Source organism: Hylaeus volcanicus, chromosome 1 (genome assembly GCF_026283585.1).
Source record: "Hylaeus volcanicus isolate JK05 chromosome 1, UHH_iyHylVolc1.0_haploid, whole genome shotgun sequence".
Taxonomy (NCBI): Eukaryota; Metazoa; Arthropoda; class Insecta; order Hymenoptera; family Colletidae; genus Hylaeus; species Hylaeus volcanicus.
Genome location: NC_071976.1, coordinates 759918 through 784188, shown reverse-complemented (window position 1 = coordinate 784188; position 24271 = coordinate 759918). Strand labels below are relative to the sequence as shown.

Below are 24271 nucleotides of genomic sequence, written 5' to 3'. Positions count from 1 at the left end.
TTTCTCAATTTTGTGTTTTCCTCGTTTCTCATTCACGCGAGCAACGGGATGCGCGAGGCGAGGAACGCCGTCGTTTTGGCCGAAAGCGTCGTCGTTCCGTCTAGTTTATCGGGGAACGTCGATCGCTGCCGCGAGCAGGAGACTGCAATTTTGAAGCGAAGCTTTTCGTACGGCTTTTCGTCGACACTTTCGACCCAGCCCCGTCCTCCCCCTGCTCCTCCATCTGCTCTTTCATCCGTCTCCTCTTTGCCTCCGCACTTACCTCTTATCGCGTTTATCGTGCTTCTCGTCCGACACGTTTGCGCGAAAGTCATTCCCAATCGATAACCGTCGGCGTCGTCTGGGCACTTCCGTTTTCGAGAATGTTTTTGCCGAACTGCGTCTATCCAAATGTCGATTGCGTCTTCGTTGCTCCTTCCATCGTTTTCCTATAACCGTGTGCGCGACACGGCTGAGACGACCCTGATGAATATTTAAATACGTCGGCGAACAGCGACTCGTCATGCAGGGTATATAGGCTAATACCGCGGGACTAAATGATAGAGAGGCTTTTCATAGTCGTTTGCATTTTATCAAGTGCGAAAAGGAACTCGTTTCTCGCCTGCCTCGATTCGAATATCGTTTGGCATCTGGACGGCCAGAAGTAAATAAAAATCGCATCCCTCCATTTTTGCTACAATTAAAGACGGTTATTACGACAAAGTGTTTTTCAGTTGGCGGCGCACGAAGACGGATCGTTGAGACGTGGTTCCCGTTTAATACGAGAAACGCGTTATACTTATTTCACCTTCGCCCCGATGGACAGGGGAACAATTAGAAAGATAATTACAATGAAAGTTGCATCTGCCGCACGAGAGACGGGGTCTATCTTTCGCTGTTTTTTCCCTTCGCGCCGGGTCCACCCCCTTTTAGCCGTCGTATTTTTGTAACTTTAATTATCACGTGTTCCCTGCAGTTCCAGGCTACTGGGATTTTCCACCCGTCCCCGTATATACGTTTACCCATTTACTAGCAAGCCCATTTACTGGCAGCGTACTAAACGTAGTTATTCACGATAGCAGAGGCGCAACGAGCCCGTTCAATCTCCATTGGGAATTCGGTACGGCCAGCTAATTTCGGAGTCTGTTATCGACGTCGTAGGATTTTCAGCTCCCATTTATTTCTACGCTCTACTTCGGTCCACCTCTGCCGTTGTCTGGCTCGACCTGGCCACGCGATAAAAGCCAAAATTCGCCGTGGATGGCGTCCGTGCAACGCGCTCGAAAAATCTCTTTTTTTCTCTCAGCCACCAGTACTTACAAGCTACTCGAGCTGTCCCACCTCCGATTTTAACGTGCTTTTGCAACGTGGGTAGACTGCGGTTTCCTACAACTACGCGTCAAACATTTGCCGTACATAGCGGATTATTTTCGACACGAGAAAATCTGTTGCATTATAAAATGTGCGATTTCAAGTGGCGTTCATCGTGCACTCGTACGAATAATTAAATCGAAATCTCGACGCATGGTCGGGATACTTCTTTGCGCGCGTTTTAAAATGATTTAATTACTTTTACGGATCGCGAATGCGTCGGGCAGCGGCACTAGAGAAATTCATCGCGTTTGGAATATGCCGTGCCTGGCCAGGCTTTGGGAAACTTGTTACACGACGAAATTGGCAAATTTGTTCGTGTTAAAGTGAGCGGAAACGGGAAAAACCAGGTACACGTGGATAATATTTTCGGCCAGTATCTCTTGTTTCGTGACAAATTGTTCGTTCTTTGTCGTCGAGTATTCGAATTATACGTCTTCCACAAATGTTTCAATTGCTTTTGCGTGTGTCACAGACTTTTGATAATCCTTTCGTTTCAAACAATTTACGACACCACCGTTTAAATATTCGTTTTTATAAATACAGGTAAATTTGATGAGAGATGAATTGTTACACCGATCGAGCAATCGACCAAAGTCGTCTTAGAGTTAAACCAGGTATTTTTCTCGGAGCCTATTCTCATTTTTGCCTCGTTCCGCGGTCGTCGTGTTTCTTCTTTCGCATTCTTTCCACCCCGTCCCTTGTTTCCACTCTTCATCATTCTCTCCAGTATTATTTTCCCAGTCCGTTCCCTCGTCTCATCCTCTGGAGCCCCAGCGGTCTCACCTCTTGTCATTTCTCCGCTCTGAAATTTTTATGGTGCGTCCAATTTCCAACGTAGCTAATAGGCATTAAAGCCGACGTCCTAGTTTCCGTTTAAAGCGCTCACGGAAAAACGCTTCATCGACGCCAAACAAAATACGCAAAATTTATTACAATCATAGGAAATCTTGGCGAATGGCCATTTAACGCTCGAGGGGTATTTTGTAATCGAATTTCGTTTGTTTTCGCAGCGGAAAGTATCGTCTCTTCCAAAGATCCGTAAACCAGAAATTGAAAAATCCATAGTCGTCTCGCTACCGAAACGCGAGCGCGATACGTACTTGATCCAATGACAAGTCGGCATCCACCGAAGCGACGATAGCGTTCCTGTATCAGCATGAGAAACTTCAAGCCCATTGAAATCTTTGAAATCGAATCGCGAACGTTTCTTCCACAGAAAACTCTTCGAACGTCAAACGTGGAAACGTCGTGAAAGATGTCACGCGTTGAAAAAGCGCACGAAGGGAGCGGAGAACGGTAGTCGAACTCGAGCAGGAGAATTTTTCCATCGGGTACTTTTCAGTTTCGACGGGGCCACGCCAGAAAGTGGTAGACTGCGCGGGACGAATGATTAATTAAAAGTCGACACACGACTAATGGGCTACAGATTAATGTTCGCTGTTGCGAGCACTGTTTACTTTGCCCAACGACGGTAATAAATCAGCGTCTTATCGACAAGGAAAAAGTTGTACGAACCGTTAAGAATAGTCACTTTCGAGACGCTTATGTACGCGGTGATCGATCCCCGCCGATCATCTCCTCGTGGAAAATCTCGAGATAATTCACCCTTCGATCCAGTTAACCACCGTTACTCTTTCCCCCCGCATAAATTTCAGGTCGCGTGGAACGGCAAAATAAGCGTTTCGGGCTGATTGCGAGTAGAGAGATCGACGCTTCTCGCGTTTAATTAGCTGCTTCGAACTCGCTGTACGATACGATGTACGCGGTCTTTATCGTTATTTAACGCGAAACAATTAATTCGTAATACATCATTTTTGTCTGCGGTTCGAGTATAAACTTTAGCTAGAGTCTTGGAAGATCTCTCGCCCAAATTGGCCACGTCTAAATGTTTGTGCGTACGCTTTTGATCGTTAATTCTAGCTAAAACGCACGCGGGCGTGTCATCTTCGAGATGCGCGTGATTTTCGGCTGGCAAAGGAAAAGTTTTCGACCAAATCTCTCCACGGGCGTTCGCGAGTTTCCACGCGGCTGCGCGCATACCTCTCGCCGAGTAGATTTACTTCGGGGCAAAAATAAACAAACCGTTAAGACAGTAAGTCAAACGTCCAAATACGACGCCGAGAGTTTCGCGGCGGTCGTCGCCGCGAAACTTGTCGAGTATCGCGATCAAGTGTAAATCGAACGACGAGAAAATCTAAGGGGATGGCTTAAAATCGAAACTGGCAAGCAAGGGAACTTGCCATCGGTTTTCGACCTATTACAGTTCGTCTTGCGCCACTTTGAGATTCTCTGGAGCGATAGATACCCAGACGCGGTCCGGCTGCATATGTAGGCCAAACTCCCAGGACAATCTTGCAACCGGGGGATACTGGTTTCGTGATACAGTATTTTCTGACAAGTTGCCATGGCGTTCTCCAAAGAATCTATCACCAAGTTATACTCGCCACTTCATGGAACTGTTTCTCTTCGGCTTTGACTGTTCCTCGCTCTCGTTCACCGCGTATAAAAATTTCATCGTAAATGTATGCTTGAAATGTGATTTCATAGTCAAGCGGTTAAATATCACCGTGCCAATTGTCAGCTATAGATCCTATCGCGTCGATTACGCAACAACTATTTCAACCAACCAATTGAAGTTTAGTACGATATTTGCCTAATAGTGACGCCGTTTATTAATTAGCCGCGTCCTTGGGAGTCGCGCAAGCGTTAATAACGCCATTCCGTTTAATGGAATAACAAGTTCGCTGTGCCGTCTCGATCGTTTCACGCTAAAATAACGCCTGTTTGAACGGACTTTTTTTCTTTGAATAAAACAACAATCGTTATTTTAAGATTCTCGGAAGAAATTTTCCTTCGTGTTCCGCCGTGAAATGGTAAGATAATACTCGCGCAATATGCCCGACGATATGGAAATCTGTAGCGCGAGTGGCCTATTGTACAATTATGCGGGATATGCGCGGCCGTTTATCGAGGTCAGCAGTTTTAACGGGGATCGATTCCATCCTCTTGTACGTTCGAATTCATTTCTAAGGGTGTAGGGCCTCTCTCGTTCGCTATTCGGTTTCATATCGTCGTAGGATATCTGCCACTGTGCTCGTATCGTGCACTGTGGACTTACAGTGGTGTACATATTGCTTTTGGAGCAAGCTGGCGATCAAGACTCTTTGTGCTCTATTTATGCGCGTGATCGTTACTTTTGCACTCTCTGACGTAATCTGTCGAGGTGTCTCTTTATTAAGTATATTCGCTCTGTTTATTCGTTCGAGGACTCGTCGATTCTAGAAGCAAGATTGACCTTCTTCCAGGGTTATTATCGTAGCTCTGAGAAATTCTGAAACTCCATCCACGAGGCAAACAACGAGGGTTCCGCCTCGCAGCCCCTCTCGAGGGAAATCGTGCTCAGAGTGAAATGGAAGGGAGTCGATGAGGCCCTCGGAAACCTTTGACTTCGGTCAGGAGGTCAGATAGAATTAAGAACTCGTTCGTACAGTACTAGTCGGAACATGATTAGAATCCAAGTGTCAAGTAGTACACTTGGAAGCAATTTAGTCGATTCCAGTCTGTGCCATTTTGGAGTATCGCGCAACCGTTTTTTTTTGTTTTTTTGTTTTTTAAGTAAACAGTACAGCGAAGTTCGAGCAATTTCCTTGAATATAGCGGACGGTTGGGTCGACTCGCCTCGAAAAGTACGACAAAAGCTTTGGGTTTCAGCGAAAAGGTAGTTGGTTCACGGACACGCTGGGTATGTCTGCTCGCCGGAAGTTGGAAAATCGAAGGAGCGTTGAACTTTTCGCGCGCATATGTATATCGGTATCTTATCAGCATGGGGAGCAGGTACAAACCAGTGTGCCGTGGGTGACAAGGGTGGCTCCTCACCTTATCGTCCTTCCTCAAGGAACCGAGGCACGCGTTTTATCAATTTTTTTCCTCCCTTTAACCGGCTCTGGCCTCGCCTCGGTTCACCCAGTGCGGCAAGTTTTCGTGACAAGAGGCGGTCTAGACATTGATTGAAAGCATCGAGCCGAGGTTTTGCCTTGCCTCCTCTCCTCCCTTGGCAGATCGAGAGAGAAAGAAAGAGTTTTCTCGTGTCCAAAGACGTCCGCCGTTATCCCCATTCTTGGTGCGCGTCAATCGCGACTTGATTAAATTTTATAGATGGTAAAACACGCGATGGGAGGGGGGCCATCGATGGGAGAGGAGATCTGCTCGTAAAACACGCACGAGCAAATGTTCTCCTTTGGCACGGTATTTTGCTCGTTTTCCAGACTCATCGCAGCTTCGTTCTGAAATTAAAGACAGCGGGAGTCTTAACTCGCGTATATACGACGTGGGGAAGGATGGACTAAGCTGCGCCGATGTCTTTCGATTTTCCTCGTAACGTATGTCTTTCCACAGCCGCGCGAGAATAAAAGCATATCCACGGATACGAGGCCATCGTAAAAGTGGTTGTTGCTCGGTGAGCCGTATTACCCCTACGCACGCTCTCGTCCTCTCTTCTTTCGGTGGAACCCTCTGTCTTTTGTCTTCCGGAACCCCACCTTTTCTTCCCATCGGTGACCCCTGTTATCCTTCCTCTCGCCACTACGGGCACGTGGCATTACTTTTTATTCTCCTCGCGGTCATAAACGCAACTAATAGCCGACTGGCTTTTCGGACGATAATAAAGCCTAGGTCCACACCAACGATCCTATCGTCACGGTTATCCTACCTATCCGTGAAACTCTATTGAAACTTTACGCGATGCTCCTTTCAATTTCTCGGTTTAATGGCGTCCATCAGGTTTTTCTTCCTATACGACGCGTCACGTACAGTAATTCCATCGCCCACGTGAGAATTTTTACACTGGACTCGAGTAAAAGAGTCCTCGCCAACGCAAGTTGCCGGTACATAAAAATTAATTAAATTATTTCCACAAACAGTGCTTGATATCGAAGAATGGAGCGACTGCTTTTTTTTATTCCATCCCGGTTCAAGGTCGCGAGTAATCGCGTGACTGTAGATGTGCAGGTCTGTCTGTATCGACTGCATCTGCATTTACAATCAGGACTAGTCCTCGGTTCCATTAGTCACCTGACGGGGCGGAGGTGGATCGGTTTCTTCCAAGCGTGCAGGGAAGAAGCGAGTCCGGAAGAAGGATATACCGGGCTGGCAGTATTAGAGCAAACCGATCGAGACACTAATGACTAGGATTACTTCTCGAAAGATATTGGCGCCTTCTTTCCTCCTTTATCCACCTATCCACTGTCTCCTTTTTTCTCTCCATTTCGTCTCTTTGGGTTCCGAGCTCCGTTTGGCTTCTCACGCGTCTGCTGCGAATATCGATGAATCTGCCCCGAGATCCGTTCGTTTATTCGTCTATCGGCTCTTTGCGTTTACTCAAGATTGAGAGCGGACTAGGTATCGCGCCGGATCGGTCGGATTTAGATAAGAAAGCTATAGAGTCCGTGAGTTTTCGTCGTGGCCGTATGAGAGACCAACGAAGAGGACATTCGTGATCCGTTTTCACTGAAAATTTTTGTTTTTCTATTCTCGAAATTAATCGCTATTTATTAATATTTATCCTCGGTGTTGAAATTGAAACCCGGAGAAGAATTTTGTTCGTACGAAGCTTCCTTCTCGCGACTATCGGTGTTGAAAATCCGTTGGGTACGCGCGCACTCGACAAAGGAGCTCTTGTTCGGTTCCCCGAGCGAACTGCTGTTATGCCTCAATGCCATGCTTATTAGAACCCGTCTATGAAGGTAATTCAACGTATTCTTACACGCTGACAGTGCACTTATTTTGTCGAATAACAAATTGGTAAAAGTAGAACGCTTCCATCAATGTATCGGATTGCTTCTTTGAATATGATACTCGTTGCAGTAAATTATAATAATGGTTCGCGTGGAAATTTTATTCGAATAAAAGCAAGTTTTACCATCGCGAATCCACAGAATCCTTGTCTGGATAAAAATTTGATTAGCGAATGAAAAATGAACGGGTCTTTGTTCATTCCTCGTCGAATAGATATCGAGTTTAAATTATGGAATTAAATATTCATCAACGAACGGATCCAAGTTTAATTGTTCGACCGAATACACGTCACGAATAAATCGATATACGCCGACTTTATTTGTCATCTATTTCGATTCATTTCTGGCTAGTGCTCGTAGCGTCATATCTCTTTACTCCTCGTTGCTGCCCTTGATTTACATGCTTGCACAATACGCCTCCCGCTCGTTAGAATTGATTAATTAGCAGCGCCTTTATTATACCATATTAATGCGACACAACACGTGCCCACTCTAAACTTAACCTAAAATCCTAGATTCTTGCAAAGGTCAAACAAGGTCCAGCTAGTAAATTTTTAAGTTCGCGTGGATATCCTATGAGCCAGATCTTGTCAAAGACGTACCATTCGAAACGGACATTATTTCTGACTCGACCCAGCGCAAAATGCCAGGTGCAAACCAACACCGAGGATAAAACTGTCCGCGTCCATTGCCAAATTAGTATATGTTCAGGGGCGCGGAGCTAGCAGCTGGGAAATTTGTTTCGCGGCGAAGTCACGTAGCCAGGGGGTGCCGAATCGGAATCCGAAGACGAAATCGACAACTTTATTGGATAAGTTTGGGGCTGGCGGAAATGAAGAAAAACGCGATCATTGATCTTAACAAAAGTCCCGATTAGTGGGGCGGACGTGATCGAACGAACTCGGTATTTCTTTGACAAAATCCAGCCCGCTTCGCTTTGCATTTCTCATCACATGGTGGCGGCGGCGGCGGCAGCGGCGGTCCTTTGCCGTCTCCCCTTCCTTTCTCTTTCCCGCACGCTCATTCACGACGAGATCCTGTTCTCCTTCGCGAGGATCGGCTCTCCCTTCGTCGTTTCGTTCTCCAGGCTCCCTTCCCTTATCTTTCTTCCGCTTCTCCTCTTCTCCCACTACACGGGCCCTCTATCAATTTATTTTTCTCTTTTCGGAGCAGTGGACCGCGTAACGAGCAACGTAAATCAATCGGTTGGCATTGTGGCTTCGTTCCTCCGGCAGCGGTTCTCCGCCTCCGCCACGAACACCTCCGTATATTACAGCTTCTTCGTTCATCCAAGTGGACTACTTTTTCTCCGAGCAACTCGAACGCGGGTATCGCCGCAGCTAATTTTTTCTCAAAAACGAATGGTATCTTTTTAAATTAACCCTTTTGTGCCCACGCTTAGATGCGAGCTGCAAACAAATTACTCGGCGACGAGTAGTTCATTCCCAGTTTCCTGCAAACAATCGCAACTTTTCTGTGACATATTTTTTATCAAACACATGCTATTTCACTTGTCTCCAAGCGGCGTTGGATTCTTTTCCAGCTAACAAAAGAGCGTCGAAGAGTTATTGGCACACAGCTTGCCAGGTTTTTAACATTCAACAGCTTCGCTGTTCGAGCTCGGCAAATTGTCCCGCAACTCGTGAACCGAGGCAAAACGAAAAACACGAGATAAGGGCGAGAATGGCCGTCGGAATATGATGAGAATAAAGGCAGGCAGGGGTCGGCGGAGATTCTGGAAAGTTCGATCAGGGCCGTGCAAAGTTGAGGATCGTTCCGCCCCTCTTCGATGCTCCGATACTACGTGCCGAACGCTTTAAGAGGCTCGCCTACTTTCGAGGAGAACGCTTGCCTCCTTCTTGCGGAAATCGAATATTTTCAACGGCGTTTTCCTCCTTCCCCGTTGTGGTCAGATGAAGGGAAAAACTGTTGGCATCACCTCTCGACCCGCGTGCCGCTACCGACGACGATTGTTCGTAGAATACAGTTAAGAGTTGGAGGCCACTCGTTTTCTGGAGAGGATAGCTAACTCGTCGTAATAAAGATCGTTGCGGGTAGACATAAACTGGTTAACGCGAAAAGCTCCGGCGAGTCCGCGATGTAAACGGTCACTGCCGGGAAACCGCGTCGAAGAAAAAAACACGAAATTAAAAGCGTTTTACGCGCTCACAGCGTAATACCATATTTCGCTAGAGGAAGGAAGAAGGATAACGAGGGACAGCTCGAACGGTGGAGACCAGGTTTACGTAAGGTTCGCGAAACCAGACCTCGTTTCGCCTTGACTCGTATACGCGTCGAGTCTCGACGTCGAAGCCCCGAGTCTTTTTTCTCTTGTCCACCCCCACTCTCCACCCTTCTTCTTTTTATCTTTCGGCCTCTTTCTCTTCCCGTCTCTGGCTCCCTTTCCATTTATGTGCTCGTCCGCTCCTTTCGTGGCCAGTTTGCATTCACCTTCGTTACGTTGCTCGCTTAATGTGATTTCAGTCTTTCGCAACGATTTTCACCGGATGCCTCGTAAAGGAGGCGCGATATCTTGATTCGCCGAGAAGCACTTCGGGTTCCCGAAGCCTTTGGGCGATCGATACACGATCCGTCGGCGCGATCTTTCGCTCGCCGTACCAGATCATCCCTGACGACCAGTATTCCCGGCTGATTTGCCTGTCGACTCTGTGCCCAATCGCGGTCTGGGCATTTACGCGGTGTTGCGATTCGGAGCAGCTACGACAAGAAAATCTGTAGGACTCGTTGTTCTCTTTAAGGAAATTGTACACCAGCTCGACCACGATGTATACATTTGAAAATGTTGTCAGGTTAACGGGAGTTTCTCCGAAACGCGTCTAAGCCTGAAGGGACAAACGTTATCCCGAAGTACGCCTAAATTTTGCCCTGGAAGTGTAATAATTCGGTCGGACGAGCAGGCTGAAGATTATGTCGGGTCGAAGTGTAATGCACGTAAGGCAGGCGCGCGGGCTGGCTCCGCGCTCGCTCCGACGATAAGAAAATATTAACAGGGATGCAGAGGTTATTTCGTGTGATAGGATAAGGTGAGGCGGAGGCGTTAAATAGGGCGCGTTACCCTCCATTACTTGCAATTCTCTGTCATTAAACTTCCCTACCGTTCGCCAGCCTTGCTTCCCTCACCCTTTTCCTGCAATTTGTTTCTTACACCTCGTACTAAATAGATCTCCGTTCGCCTTTCTCTCTTTCCAGCTGCCATTCTTCGAGGCCTCTATTCCTCGGACCGTCCCCCGACCCGTTCTTCACCCCGTCGCTCTTTGCTTTTTCTCTTGTTAGCGCTCTTTTCCCTCGCGGCCCCGCCCTTATTATTTCTCTTCTTCCTTACGCGTCGGTAGCGCTAGATTCGCCCTCGAGACTGGATTTCTACGGCAAGGTCTTCCGGAACTATCGCGGATGTCCAATGGGATGTGCTCGAGTCTACGTTCGGGCGTGCCTCATCGTGCGTTCGTTCTTTTTACCTTCCATTTTGCATATACACATTTCTTTTACGCCCTTTCTTCTGTCACCCCTCGTCCATCCGTTTCACGGCTCGAGCCCGCTCAGTCCTCACCCTTTCCGTTTCTTATTTTTTCTCCATCTTCGCCGAGTTCGTTCCTGGCCATTCTCCCCGCGTCTGCCGGAACAAATAGGAATTTCAGCGGGCGGTGACGTGCTCGTAAAGCGCAACAAGTTGAGCCCGAGCTGAAGGGTGTGTCTCGAAAAAATATTGGGAATTAAGGGAGCAGCGATGGCCTCGGCCTCGGTAGAAAGGATATTTCGCGCGTCTGCAATTTTCTTCTTGTCGGCTGTCTGTTTATAAAAGGAACATCCAGCTCCACCGCTGAGAATGACGCGACAAGCGCGAAGAAATTCAGCCGTAATTCGCGTTCGTTACGGAAGCATTTTCACCTTTGTTTTTAGCCCCATAAGCGAGAAACCGATGCAAGGTCTCTCGTGTAAGATTCGGTAGAACCTGCGTCAGTTTTCCCACGATCAAACAATATTTACCATTGGAACAATTTGGACATTTCGAAACATTGATTTATCGACGCGCGACTACGATAAAGCATAATATCAAGCATGACGATCTACGGTCTTCCGCCATCATACCGAAAGCAATTGCATTCCTCCGCGGTACCATGCTGGTTCTTTGGATGCAAAAAACTTCCCACAGCCGCGTTTGACGTCGTCATTATCGTCGAATCGCCTTCCGCTGAAAAAGTGCACCATCGCTGGGAACAGGCAATAGACGGACCAAGCAAGCTTGGCGCTATGCACCGAGTGAAATACACTTTTAATTATAGAATTGTAGCTTAATCGACGAGTTCGTTTAAAACATAAACGAAACGAAAAATGTAAATACAAAGATATACACGAGACATGTGCAAGATACGTTTACCGCATCTGACATTTACGCTTACCTGGCTCTGATACTCGACTCGTTGGAGCCAATGGGGATTTTCAGCAAACCAGTAGCGCATGATTCGTTTCTGTATTTACATTTCCGTGATTCGTGAAAGTTGCCTCATCGGCAAACAGCGCACTCCGAATAGAGTCATCGCCGTGTTGCAATGTATGATGCACGATACGGGTCAAACTAGCAATTATCCTGATCGCCATGTCTTTATTTGATTTGATTTATTTGCTCATGTGAATCTTTTTCTTTTGTTTCAGGTAAGCATTGTCGGAGTACTCGCTGTGATTTTTCAATTCATTTACGATCCAAGGAACCTGATGGGTGATTGTTCGTGCAGGTAATCAAGTCGATACAAGTTAGTTACACACTTTACGCTGCAAAGTAACTTCGAGCTCGAGTATAGTAAGCCATTTGACGCTAAGTAGTAACCTTTGGAGAAACTAATCGTTAGGTTGACCGTTAAATACGGTGACCATGAAAATATTTTCATTGGCCGTAGCTCTGTTCTGGTACATGGTACATCGGAGGCCAGGTACAAGGTCGCTACGAGCGGGTTCTCGTGGCTTTTACGAGCGTTCGGTGTCGTCTCGTAAGTCGCACGCGCTCGCGTCGTGATACTTTAGCTGCTCTGGAGTTTTGTCGGCGCTCGTATGGCACCGTGAAGGGGATCTCGAAAGGGCCGGGAGTAATCCCACGGAGGCGTAAAGCGACGAAATACGGGTGGAAAAAAGGGGTTATACCTTTTTCATGGTCCCTTAGTCGTGTTTCCGGGCTGGGCGGCTTCAGGCATTCGCACTAAAATTTGCACCCTCTCGGGCCCGCAATGGACGATCAGATACGTAGCGCGACGTAATAGAGAGGCATTTGCGTTGATAATTCGATCGTCCGCGCGAGCTTGAAATTGCGGCGAAACTGCGAGCGTGCTTTGTTTGTTAACCGTAATTTCAACTGTCGAGAGAAGCGATTGGAATGCCATACTACGAAGGAACTTGTAAAACGCGATCTCAGATGTAGACGGTGAGCCAGAAGGTATACTGTAGATTACATTAGAGGTAGGTAACATTGGGTTGGATTAAACAAAAATTTCAGACGACACGCGTCGAATCTACTACAGAGAATGGTCTTTTCTCTTGCCTTTCTTCCCGCGTCTTTTTTTTTTGTATAATGTCAAATTCTATCTTACATAATGGCTTCTGCTCGGGTTCACATAAATTCTTTACGCTGTTACCAAGGTAAAGCGAAGTAACTCCAAAAGAAACGAAAAGTTGAACGTGGCAAGGTAGGAAATAGTGTTTGTTTGTTCAACGCCTTTGTTGCGCGTAAAATTGCAACGTGCCCGAGCAAAAAGGAAGAGAGGAAAATGAGATTGAGTTGCAGACTACGGACCAGAATCAGCGAAGACGTTGCCGCGAACTTGAACGTTATAACAGTAATAAAATTGGCGCGCCAAGGCGGTGTCTTGTATCGAATCGTACGTGGAAGTCATAACAAATAAGAAACGTCAGAGTATTCGTAAAATTTGATTACGCGTATACGAGACTGGGAAAAGCAGAACAAGCAGTGTAATAATAAGCAACGAAATGGGAACAGGATCTGCGGCGAATGATGAAACTCGAAGGGTGAATTAATAGGAACAAGCTTTGAATTATCAGCGTGAAATGCAAAGTCAAAACGAAGTAAGACGCAAACGATACGACTCTTGGACGAACGAGATAATAGACGAGCCATCGCGAACTATACAGCGAAGATTAATAAGAATCTACCGATGCTTCGCGTTCGAGAAAGTTGAATACAAAAACGAAATCAACCACTGTCACACCGGTTGTATCGTTAATGTTGCAAGGGGATACGAACACAATGAAAGTGTTAAATAGTTGTATAAAACGAGAACGTAAACCCGACTACGAAACATTAATCAGTCTCTCGTGGCTTTACCGACTGCATATATTACTGTCAACCGAACACTGTTGCAAATATATACTATTTCTCATTCTTCGCGAGAGTTTTTTACACTTTCTCTTTGGCGCGTAAGTCGTCTGGGGAGTTGGGCGTCTCGAGGCGAATGCACAACGGTCCGAAAAGTTTGAGAAACCCTGCGCAGGATCGTTCCGTTCGCGTATCGTTCGCAAATTCCGACAGGGCATTTTGTCATTCGTGTCTAGAAGTTGAAGCTAGTCTCGGACACGGTACGACGGCGCCGAGTTTTCGAAGTGGATAATTACTTGGTGGTCCCCTCGCCACCAGCGAGAATGTGCCACTTGGTTTCGTTCCAGTAAGCTCGACTTTCTTCTTATTATCGGGACTGGGGAAGTTCGCGTCCCCGCGGTTCGGGCTCGTCGCGCCAAAAACCCTCGACGCTCTCACCGCCGCCAAGGGAAATGAATTATGCCGCACGACCAGCGTCGCCGACTCGTCTCCGCCTCTGCGACCTCGAATCCGCTCGATAATCGCATTAATGAAAATGTCCGCGTAGCGGAACGGAATTTATTCGATATTATTATTGGTACGTCCGTTCGAGGCCGATAATTCGACGTTTATAACAGTCAGCCGAAAATCGCATTTATGGCTGGCCGCGTCAATATTTGATCGCGCCTGGCCGCTTTGGCATCGCTTTATTTCCAGGATGGTTTTTAGAATTTTCGCGTTTCGCAACGAGGAGCCAATCGTGCAACTCGATTTCCTTTTTTACTTTCCTTTACTTTACACTTTTCTGATCCACCAGACGGACGCGACGGTCTAATAACGATCGATTATCTTAGAACGCATGATAGCCGTGTTCGTGGGTCATGTATCGTCCGCTACAACGTTCGATTACTCTGCGAACCCGAGGCTCGATCACCGTGAAATTCTGGGCATCGTGGTCACGTCACTGTGAGAACTAAAACCTGTTCGCTCCGACAGGAACCGCGTACCGGAGGCTGTGCAAGTTGGCGTTGTTCTAAGCACGACGGTTTTCTTTGTTCTCGCCCTCATTGTTCCGACAGCGATTAAACTATTTTTTTCCTCGGGCATATCATTTTGGTTACGGCCAGCTCTATCGATTGTCTAGCTACCGTGTTTCTATGTTTCTTATCGCCCCTGAGCTCGGATACCGTTTCCACGCTTCAGGGTTTCTAGACGTGCTCGATCCGTCGTCTTCAAGATTTTGATCCTCTCGATGCTAATTCGTTCCTGTTGAATGCAAATTAATGTATTCGGAAACTGGTCTTGGTTCCCGGTGGAATACACCGGACCGTTTGATCCGCTGCACACGGATGTTCCTTGGCCTGTTACGCGAAATATACCTAAATTACCGTAGCTTGTACGTCGTGTTATCGATGATTGTGAATCGCTCGAAGGGAAGCGTTAGCGATTGAAAAGAAATAGATTTACCAGGATCTAAAATAATATTTAGACTAATTTTACCGAGTACTCGAATTCGATTTGGTCGGCGTTAACAACAAAATCTGGGTCAAAATTTGCCGCAAACTCCGATGTACGCTGCCACGACTGCAAATTCCAATCAAACAAATTGCAATTAAAAAAAAAAATAATAAAAAAAAATATTTAATTGAATCGCACAGTGTGTTTTATCGGAGATCGATATTCGCGACACGCATTAACGTTTAGCAAAGTCGTGTTACCGTCGTCGCGACGGAAAATCGCGAGAAAACATTTGGAATTTAAATTAGCCTTTCGCGCAACTATGGACAAATAGCGGCTTACTTGTTCGTACACCTAATAAACGAGCTGTTTGGTAAGACTGTCGGATCGCCGAGCTCGTTACGCTTTCACAGGAGGGGCGTCCTCTAATCCATCTTTCCCGGGGACGCGACGCGCGAAGTAGAGAGCAGAAGATATTGGTATTCCCGGCGAAAATATGTCGAGCCAACGAAATTCCGGCGGGGCGGCTTCGGGAGCCTTTAAAGTCGCGAAGTCGCTCGAAACAAATTATACGAGGAGACGAGGACGAGCGAAACGCGCGTGTGTGCGACGCGACGCGTGCATTTCTGGAGAAGCCGCGAATACTTCTCTTCCCTCGGAGACCCTCTTTTGTTATTTTCCCAGCGTGGAAGGAGGAAGAAGAAGCCAACGCACGCGAAGGGCGAAAAAGTGGGTAGGAGGTTGAAGGTGGAAGCGTAGGTGGATGGGAAACGCGAGCAAGAGAGAAACGTACGCGCGAGTTCGGCGAGATACGGTATAAAATATACTTAATCTGTATTCGGGACACGATCCCTGCCCAGCCGGCTGCCTAGCCGACGGAATACAAAATTCCTGTATTCAGATGCTTTGCGACAGAAATTGACTTTATTGAGGTTTATTGATCCGCAATATTGTGTTCCGCCGTGGCACAGCCACCCAGCCTTCGCGTGCCACGACTGTGTCGAATGTGCTCTGCAGAGCTGTGTGCGAGTGCGAAACTGAGCGATTCCACCCGATACGTGTGCGCACACGTATCGACTCTTTCGTTTCTGTCCCCCGAGATACGCTTTACTTTCTAGCGTTGCACGCCACCGGGACAAAATCCCCAAAACCGGCCAATACTGGAAACAGTTCTCGACTCTGCGCGAAACCAAACGTGTAAGGGTTGCCCATCTAGCATGGAACCTATGCGAACATTCGCTGTTCACAAAATTATAAATTCTAACGATGGAGACCGCATCAGGAGGATCGGTGTCAAAGGATACAGAATAGAGGCGTGCTTTGAAGAGGCCACGAGCATCACCATTGATTACATGTTCGCGTCTATTTGACCAGAAATCACCTTCGTTCGCGGATGGATACCGAAATACAGAGTATCGCGAGATCACTCGTGAATACGAAACTGAATATCCGACAAACGAACGACATCATAGGTTGTCAGACCGATTCGTTTATCGTCATTTTGGCTAATCCTTTCGGCAAAAAGAGAATTTCAATTTTGATTTTGTAGTCTATTACAGACTAGCAAAGTTTTGAAATAACTAAATTCTTCAATTAGTAAATACGAGTTTGGAAACGTATGTATGGTTCCAAGTTATCCTGCCATTCTCAAGAAATAAAACCGTGTTTCACTTTTCTTCCTTTCGCTCGTCAAGTCGAGTAACACATTTTCTCGATCGCTTCGATCGTGATCTATTTTACATCCAGGCTTTTACCATTTCGCGTATTCAAGGCGCCAGTGTCGCGTAGTTGCACATGTTCTTCCGTATTTAAATTTAATTTTCTTCCCGAGAGTACAGCGGAGGTGCCACCTTTTCCCGGGAAACCTTCGCCCTCTTTCCTTAGTTCGGTCGAATCTTGCAAATTTATAGCTGAGTGCATATCGAGCTTTTACTTCGCGCATCCGTACATGCGGAGAATCGTCCAAGTAGAGGCGAAACGTTACGTCTTGGGCATGCAGGTCGCGAAGAATCGCGTGTAATGAAATGGGTGTCGACTTCGAAGCTTCTCCGAGTGGTCCAACGTTTGATATCGTAAGGAAAAATGTCCAAATATCAGCGTCTTTTCGACTCGAAAAGTGGTGTTCTCCCTTAACGGAGAAGTTGCTCGAAGGCTCGCCACGGGTCATGCGTATATCTGTATGCCAAGAAACGTTGTAACGTATAGTTGAGGAAGTATTTTGCAGCACGGGTCAGGGCTGTTCACACTTTCACTTTGAAAGATTCGGCTTGTGTCCTGGTTTCGCGAACAGCCTTCGGCGATGGGCTTGCGAGGACTCCGAACCGCGTCAAACCCAACCCGAAACCGAATCGTTTATTGCGAACTGTTACCTGAAAACACCACCACTGATCCGGAAAAGGACTATTCGCGATTAAGAGAATTAGAGCGAGCAATTGATCGGAAGCGATCCGAATTAGTCAACGGAAAAAGCATCGCGTTCCGTCGAGGCAAAATAATAGGACGAACTTTGAAGAATTCAACGCGTGTGTCGAAAAACGAGCCGGCTAATGGACCGTGAAAGAGTAGGAAGCTTGAGAAATCTTGCTCAAGGAAGCCGAAGAAGAGGGATCGAACCGAAAAAGAGTATAAAGACGAGAAAGGACAGAGATCGAGCAAGAAAATGAGAGAATGGACGCTTAGAATGGGTTCTTATCGGGCTGAGAATATTCCCGTGAAAATTGCCAGGGGCACACGAGCACGACCACAAGCACGAACACGAGCACGAGCACGAGCACGCACCCACGCGTGCCGTCTCCAAATGTTTTTTAGGGGAGGCTCGAAATACGCGGGAGCTACTGTCGTAAAACTACACGGTAAAACACTTACAAACTATTGGTCGGTGCGGCATTAAATGCGGCTCACGTACGACATAACCGTCGCGTATACGAGCTCCGGTAAATAACTATTCGCGTTCGCGTGTATTTTCATGCGAACCGAGCCGAAAACGCGGTAACGCGTCGCGCGTTACGTTCCGTTCGGATCGTACGCGAAAGATTCCACATTTTACGCCCGCTCGTTCCCCCCGTAATTCCCGGGAAAGTGTTTTTCGTGACATGGCCGAACATGGAGACGCTCCTTTCTCGAGGAATTTGGGAGCAGATATTTGTTTCGGCGCCCACGATTGCGTCCAACGCGGAATTCTCCGTTGAAACGTTCGGTACGTGTCGACGATCCGAATTTCCATTCGTTTAAAAAATTAATTCCTGGTCATGATTAGTGTCGCACTATACAAGAGCCGAAACCTGACACTTGCAACTTAATATCGAGATCTCGCGACACGATTTATCAGCCGACGCAGGCGGAGCGTTGTATTTTACTCGAGTTTTCATTCTACGACGCGCTCGTACATTAGCCCGCTCGTAATTCACACGCGTACGCATAGCAACACGCTCTCACGAGGCAATATCGCGCAGGACACACCGTGGTAGCAGTATACCGAGCATTCGAGTAAATATGCCCGGAAGTTATTCCCACCCGCGACGTGCTCGAGCGAAACGATAGTTTTGGCATAAGCGTTGTCCACGTGCGCGAAAATCGAGACCGCCGGCTCTCGTTAAGGGTAGGTAGTCGAATAAAATGTAAAATGAAAACGACGTCGAATATAGCGTAGCTTGCCAACCAAATGCACAAATAATTGGCGAAACACGATAAAAGGTCGTACCTAACACCTCGAAAGACCCCATTCCCATCCTTTGGTTGCAGGATAACGCGCCAGTGCCTCTTTCGCGAGAACCGAGTGGAAAGTGCTTCCAGTTACGCGCTCGCGCGCGCTTAACTCGCTCGCGTTACCTTCTGTACGTAACCGTCCATAGAAAGAGCAGAAGGTTGGGCAAGAGGAAGGAAGCTAGCGCGACGGAGATACAACAAGCGAGTTAGAGGGCGAGCAAAGCGAAAGAGGAAGAGAGGAACTCCGAAGGAGTGATCGATGGGGTGGCGTCCAAGCGTGTCTAAATAATTAGCTGTCTCTGTTCCGACCCCACACCGTTTGTAGCAGTCGCCCTATAGATAATACACCGTACACGATGCGTGCATTCACTGACTGTGTCCTCGTTGAAGGAGGACGAGGCACGCCAACGAGGGAGCAAGACCGCCAGAGAGACTCGTTTATAACGGAGAGAGAAAAAGACAGGCGAGGGAGACACAGCGTGATTTGCTGAGCCACCTGGAATCATGAATCATCCGTGTCGCGTATGTAAAATTCACGGAGATTCACAACACGATACAATTTCGTGCAGTTTTCGCAGCTTTATGGGTATATTCGACGCGCGTATATCACGCGTCGCTCGCGCGTAAAACAGAAAACAGAGTAGCGTACGCGCTCCCGTGAACGTGGAACTCTTTCAAAAACCGAATGGTAGAAGAACGACGATTGTGTCATCTTTCACGATAGGGCCGTGACTTCGGTTAAACTGTGTATAGCTTGTTTAGCTCCAATAGGCTTCGTTGCCATTCATTCGTTGTTGATTAATACTCTGCCGGAACTATGAGTGCAAAGCACGGTCAATTACTTCTAATGCATAGTTAGTTCCTCTTGTACGCTCTATCGTTCGGATTCCGGGTGACCCGTACTCGTTGTAAACATCGAGTCATCCGCATCCCGCGTCATCTTGGTCTCGGCGTCTTCCATCGAAACCTTCCCAAACTTTGCCCCAAGTTATTACCCCTGCTCCTAGTCCAAAACCTTTCAATCCGAATGCAATATTGCAGTTGCAGCTCATTCCAGATCTATACCAATCTCTATGCTAGTCGAAACTCTGTACAAATTCGAATTCAGCTGCTAGCCACGTTGGACATCCGAGTTGCGGAGTTTAACAAACTTTGTTACAGACCTCGTAGTTTTTCCCGCAAGAAAATTTCACGCAGGAATCGGGAGAGTTTTCAAAAAATGGTAAAAAGTGTAGCAACCAACGAAACAGGCTGTGTTACAGTATCGGCGGCAGGTCTTGCGGTGTCTGATTAAAGCGTCTGACACGGTACGATCCTCCGTATCTACTTCGAGAACTGATCTTTCTTTCTCTCGGCGATACGTCGCGCGTCCATCGGTAGTTTTTTCTTCCGCGTCTACTCTTGAAACGCATCGGCGTGTTCGGATTACTCGGTTCAGGGACATTTTGTTCAGAGTTGAAATCCGTAAGTGTGGCGTGTCGCGTAACGTGTCGTTCGACTTTTTTCTCGTTCGATCAGTCGGTCTACAGCCTCGATACAATCGTTGCCGGGGGGGCTAGAATCGGTAATGCCCCGACGTTCGCGGCTTATACGTCGCGCGAGTCGTCGGATAATGTGCAAATCAGGCAACATAATGGCCCATTATGCAGGATCGATGCCATGGAAGGGCTGTTGTGCGCCGTGCGAGCGACGCTTCACGGACCGTACACATTCGTGCATCATGCAGATGGTAGGCGTGGGTGTGCCTGCTGCCACACATATTCTTCGTGTACGCACACGTTCGCAGGCCAGGCTTACCACGCGCACACACGTGCGCGTGTACCATATAACGTAGCACGAAGCCAGACGCTTAGACGGTCGTGTTCGCAGCCGTAACCGAAGACTCGCGCCCCGTGAAATTAAAATCAACCACCTTTAACGGTGCAATCTCCGTCTCCCACCTACGGCGGGATTCTCTTTCGTCTGGCTCTTCTTTTCGACGTTACCGACACGTTGCCCCGTGGAAAGTGGAAGATTAATGGAACATTTCTAGACCTCCGACTACGCAACACCGGTTGCGCGAACGCGGATATTTTCGACGTCTTTCTCGCGTATGACCACGTCTCTCGCACCGAATAAATGCACCGCTTTCTATGAAATTATTGGTCTTAAAATGAACAGTACGGATTACGTAAGAGAAACATATTTCATTACTAGTCGGAACATTCTGCAATGTTAAACCCGGTTCACTGTTTCTCAAAGGTAACAACTCGTTGAAAGAAAGACTCTCTGTAGATTCCGAACTTGAACGAGTCTTTCAGTTCGTGCTGCACCCACTTGTCAAGTTCCCGCTCGTTCCCCATCGTCTAAAAATCTTGAAAGACGATTGCGATGCGTACGCCTATGTCTCTATTGTAAATGTCGAACAGTGGTCCAAGCATTAGCTTTTACGATAACTCTCGATCCCTCTTTGTTAACACCGCAACCGTGTCCTTTGCTAGTCTATAGCGAAACGAAACTTCTCAAACTATTGTTAGACAGTTTGTATGTTTATATTCGCCAAACGCTACGGTGATGTTTTTGGCAGCAAGGAGTGTATTTCGTTGTAATTAAACGTTAGAGAAGATTATGCGTAACGCGAGTATTATTTTACCCTAAGATTTGTTTGCCCATCGAACGCGCACTGTCCATGGCTATTGAAAGCGGAACAACGTTTTAATTTGTAATACTTTGAAATTTCACGTTTATAGCCCGCTATAGTAACGGAATAAAGTCTGTTCTTCCGTAGTGTATCCGCAGGTATTAACAGAGTTGCCTTGAATTCTGTTTGCCTTTTCCGTTGCCGGCATCGCGAGTTTCCATTGATTTCACGCAAAACGGATTATGAATAGCAACTAACAAAACACAAAATCTCTGTGTAACCGTTTGCCAAATGATCTGTGTACAGGGATTCGTTTAGTTAGGCTGCTCAAACATCGATGAAGTTAGTTTATATTCCCTTGATCTTCAATTGGAAACACAATCGGTATCCTGTTTAAATACCGCCGGACCAGACGGATGGATACCTCGGGCGAAAGGGAATAGAAACTTTCTGCGAAGTGAGCGCCATTGAAAGAAAACTTTTGCGCTTTGATCAGCGGCCGTTAAACAGCCTGCAATTTCGAACGAACCGCTAGCAGTAATTTATCGCGTTTATTGTTATCCGAGGATTCCATTACTCTTGTTTCAAAATTCCACTAATACTCTTGATATCGACCGTACCGATACTTTAGTTGCATTGGCAGATATTCTTGGTGAATGCTGAGTGAACAAAGCCGTCGAAAAATTTGTTATTCCCGTCGCGTGAGCCGATTTTTGGCGAAAACCACCTTCCAGGAGAATTTCACGCCTGTCCAGGTACGTGGGGACCGCGGTGACCGAGATATTCCGGGTGCGTCCTGGTACCACCGAACTTTCGCGACGAAATCAACTAGAGGCAATTCCCAGAAGAGTCTGCATCAAAGAAAACCAAATTTCAGGAAAGTTTTATCGATGCAAATATTCTTTTTGATTTAGACGTCCCCAAAACACATCACGTCCGGCTTCGATGCTACGTTCGCGAGCAGGAAACAACTGTCCTGAGCGTGACTGGACCCTCGTGGGACTACACCTCTCGTATAACTGAATTCCAAAGTCGTGACTTTAACATTCATATTTTTCCCGGATATCGGCCGCTACGAGAGAGAATTTCGCGAACGGTGCTCTCGAACGATGTCTGAAATATTTGGATACGCGAATAATAGGTGCTTGTTCGTAATTGGAAACAATCGTAACGACGAAACCCGAGGTCTCGACACTTTTCGAGCAGGCTTTGAATATTTTTGTTCAATGAACGTACGTTGGCGATCCGCGCGTCCCACGCTATGTTTCCTTAAAAACGAGCATCGTAGTCGTAAACACTTGTTTCGTCACTCGATCGTGGTAGCAGCACCTGAGAGTCTACCAGGCTGGCCGTATTTCACTGTCGCGAGTCAAAACTCACGACGCGGTTCAAGTGAAATAATGCACGTTCTGAGGTTATTTATGAGATCGCCAGAGAAGCAATGGTGCTGCCAGTACGTCCGGTGAATTGTGGAGGTAACGTCGGAGACGGAGAATTTGCCGGTGCACCGAAAAAGAAAAAGACGAGGGCAAAGAGGAGGACGAAGACGACAACCGCGACGATGGGGACGGGCGACGAGTAAAAGTCCTTACGCTTTCGGAGCACGACTTTTTCACGGCTGAACGTTACAGTTTCCTGGTGCCAATTCCAACGACTATTGGATCTTCTCCGTGACTCGAAAAACGCTCGGCAAGTTCACCCGCGACCGTATGTTATTTTCTCATTATTTCCGGACTTTTCGTTTTAATTCTTTGCTCGGTCCGTGAAGTTTGCGTAACCGTATGTTACCTTCTCGTACCAAGTATTATCATCGTTGAGAATTTGGATTAGGTTGGAACATAGACCTGTTTGTTGAATTTCGAACTTGTGTGTCGTTATCGCTCGAGTATCTGGACTTTGTACGCTCTTTGGATTGCGGCAGATAAACATAGTTACAGTTCGAATAAATAAATCATAGGTTACAGACACCTGCAGTCATCGTAAAATAAATGCTAGCTGAAATGTTTATTTTCCTAGCATCTGCAAGCCTAGTTTTCTTTTTGTTTATTATGCTGTAATGCACGCGCGTAAAAGCGTATTTCCTTCTCGTTCTTTCATTTTTGCGAACCACCGCCAAGTTAGTCTAATCTAGGATCTCTAACGAACAATTCCCACAGTTAGCACAACGGCTCCCTGTCTCTGCTGGATTTCGAAATGAATGTTTAAAACAAACCGACGCAACGTCTTCGATTCTCGGACAGCTGTACGTTTCAAACTAACGCAACTGCATCTGCGAACGAAAGTGGTTGCTTCGTGTATCAGGAGTGTTCGATCCGATGAACGCTAATCCCCTTTCGTTCGCGTTTCGGAACGCGACCGTGATATGCGATTGCCAAATCGGCTTACACGATACGCAATCCCAAGTATCTTCTTGCGCGGCTGCGTCATAGGTGAAATACCCTGAAAACTGGATTTGTGGAAAAGGATCAGTTAAACGAGACGTTCGTTACAGAAGCGCCGTAAGTCCATCTTTTTTTTTGATTCGATACATTCAAAAGATTTACGTTTCGATCGGCGACGGAGCGTGGTCGAAGCTTTTAAAATCAAAGGGCGCGAACAGCGTGGCTTTTGGCGGAGAAAATAAAACGAAATTACGATTCTTTGGACAAACGGGATAGCCGCGGATTCCATCGATCGGGGAAAGATTGTTTACGTAATCTGGCTGTAATCAGGCTCGTACATAGATAGACGCGTTCGGGCGACAATTTTTCTTTCGTACGTGGAAATAGTGTAATCCGTGGGAGGGCCTGCGTCTCACGTACAAACACCGTAACACCGTGCGCAGCGGTACGCATACAAAATAAATGGGGCTGCCGATACGAAATCGCTAGAGGGAGAGAGATAGAGGGAGAAAAGGTTGGATAGTTGGTTGGTAAGCCAACGGGTAAACTGCCGCGGGTGCGAGTCCGACGACGCTTGCCTGCTTCACTCGATAAGAGACGTTTACATACGTCTTAAGACGTCGTTACTTTAACGCTGATCGTA

At 47.0% G+C, this 24271-nt stretch overlaps 1 protein-coding gene across 19 annotated transcripts in view; it reads left to right on the top strand.

Moving 5' to 3' along the window:
• LOC128872406 (protein muscleblind) overlaps nucleotides 1-24271 on the top strand; it is a 282172-nt gene that overhangs the window by 73836 nt on the left and 184065 nt on the right. Inside the window, exon 4 of one of the 19 annotated variants that reach the window (XM_054115170.1) lies at nucleotides 11817-19385. The exons of the other annotated variants lie outside the window; for them this stretch is intronic. Coding sequence (XP_053971145.1) covers nucleotides 11817-11900 — 84 coding nt within the window. The 3' untranslated portion in view covers nucleotides 11901-19385. Of the gene's footprint in view, nucleotides 1-11816; nucleotides 19386-24271 lie in introns of those variants that run through there. 19 annotated transcript variants of the gene reach the window in all.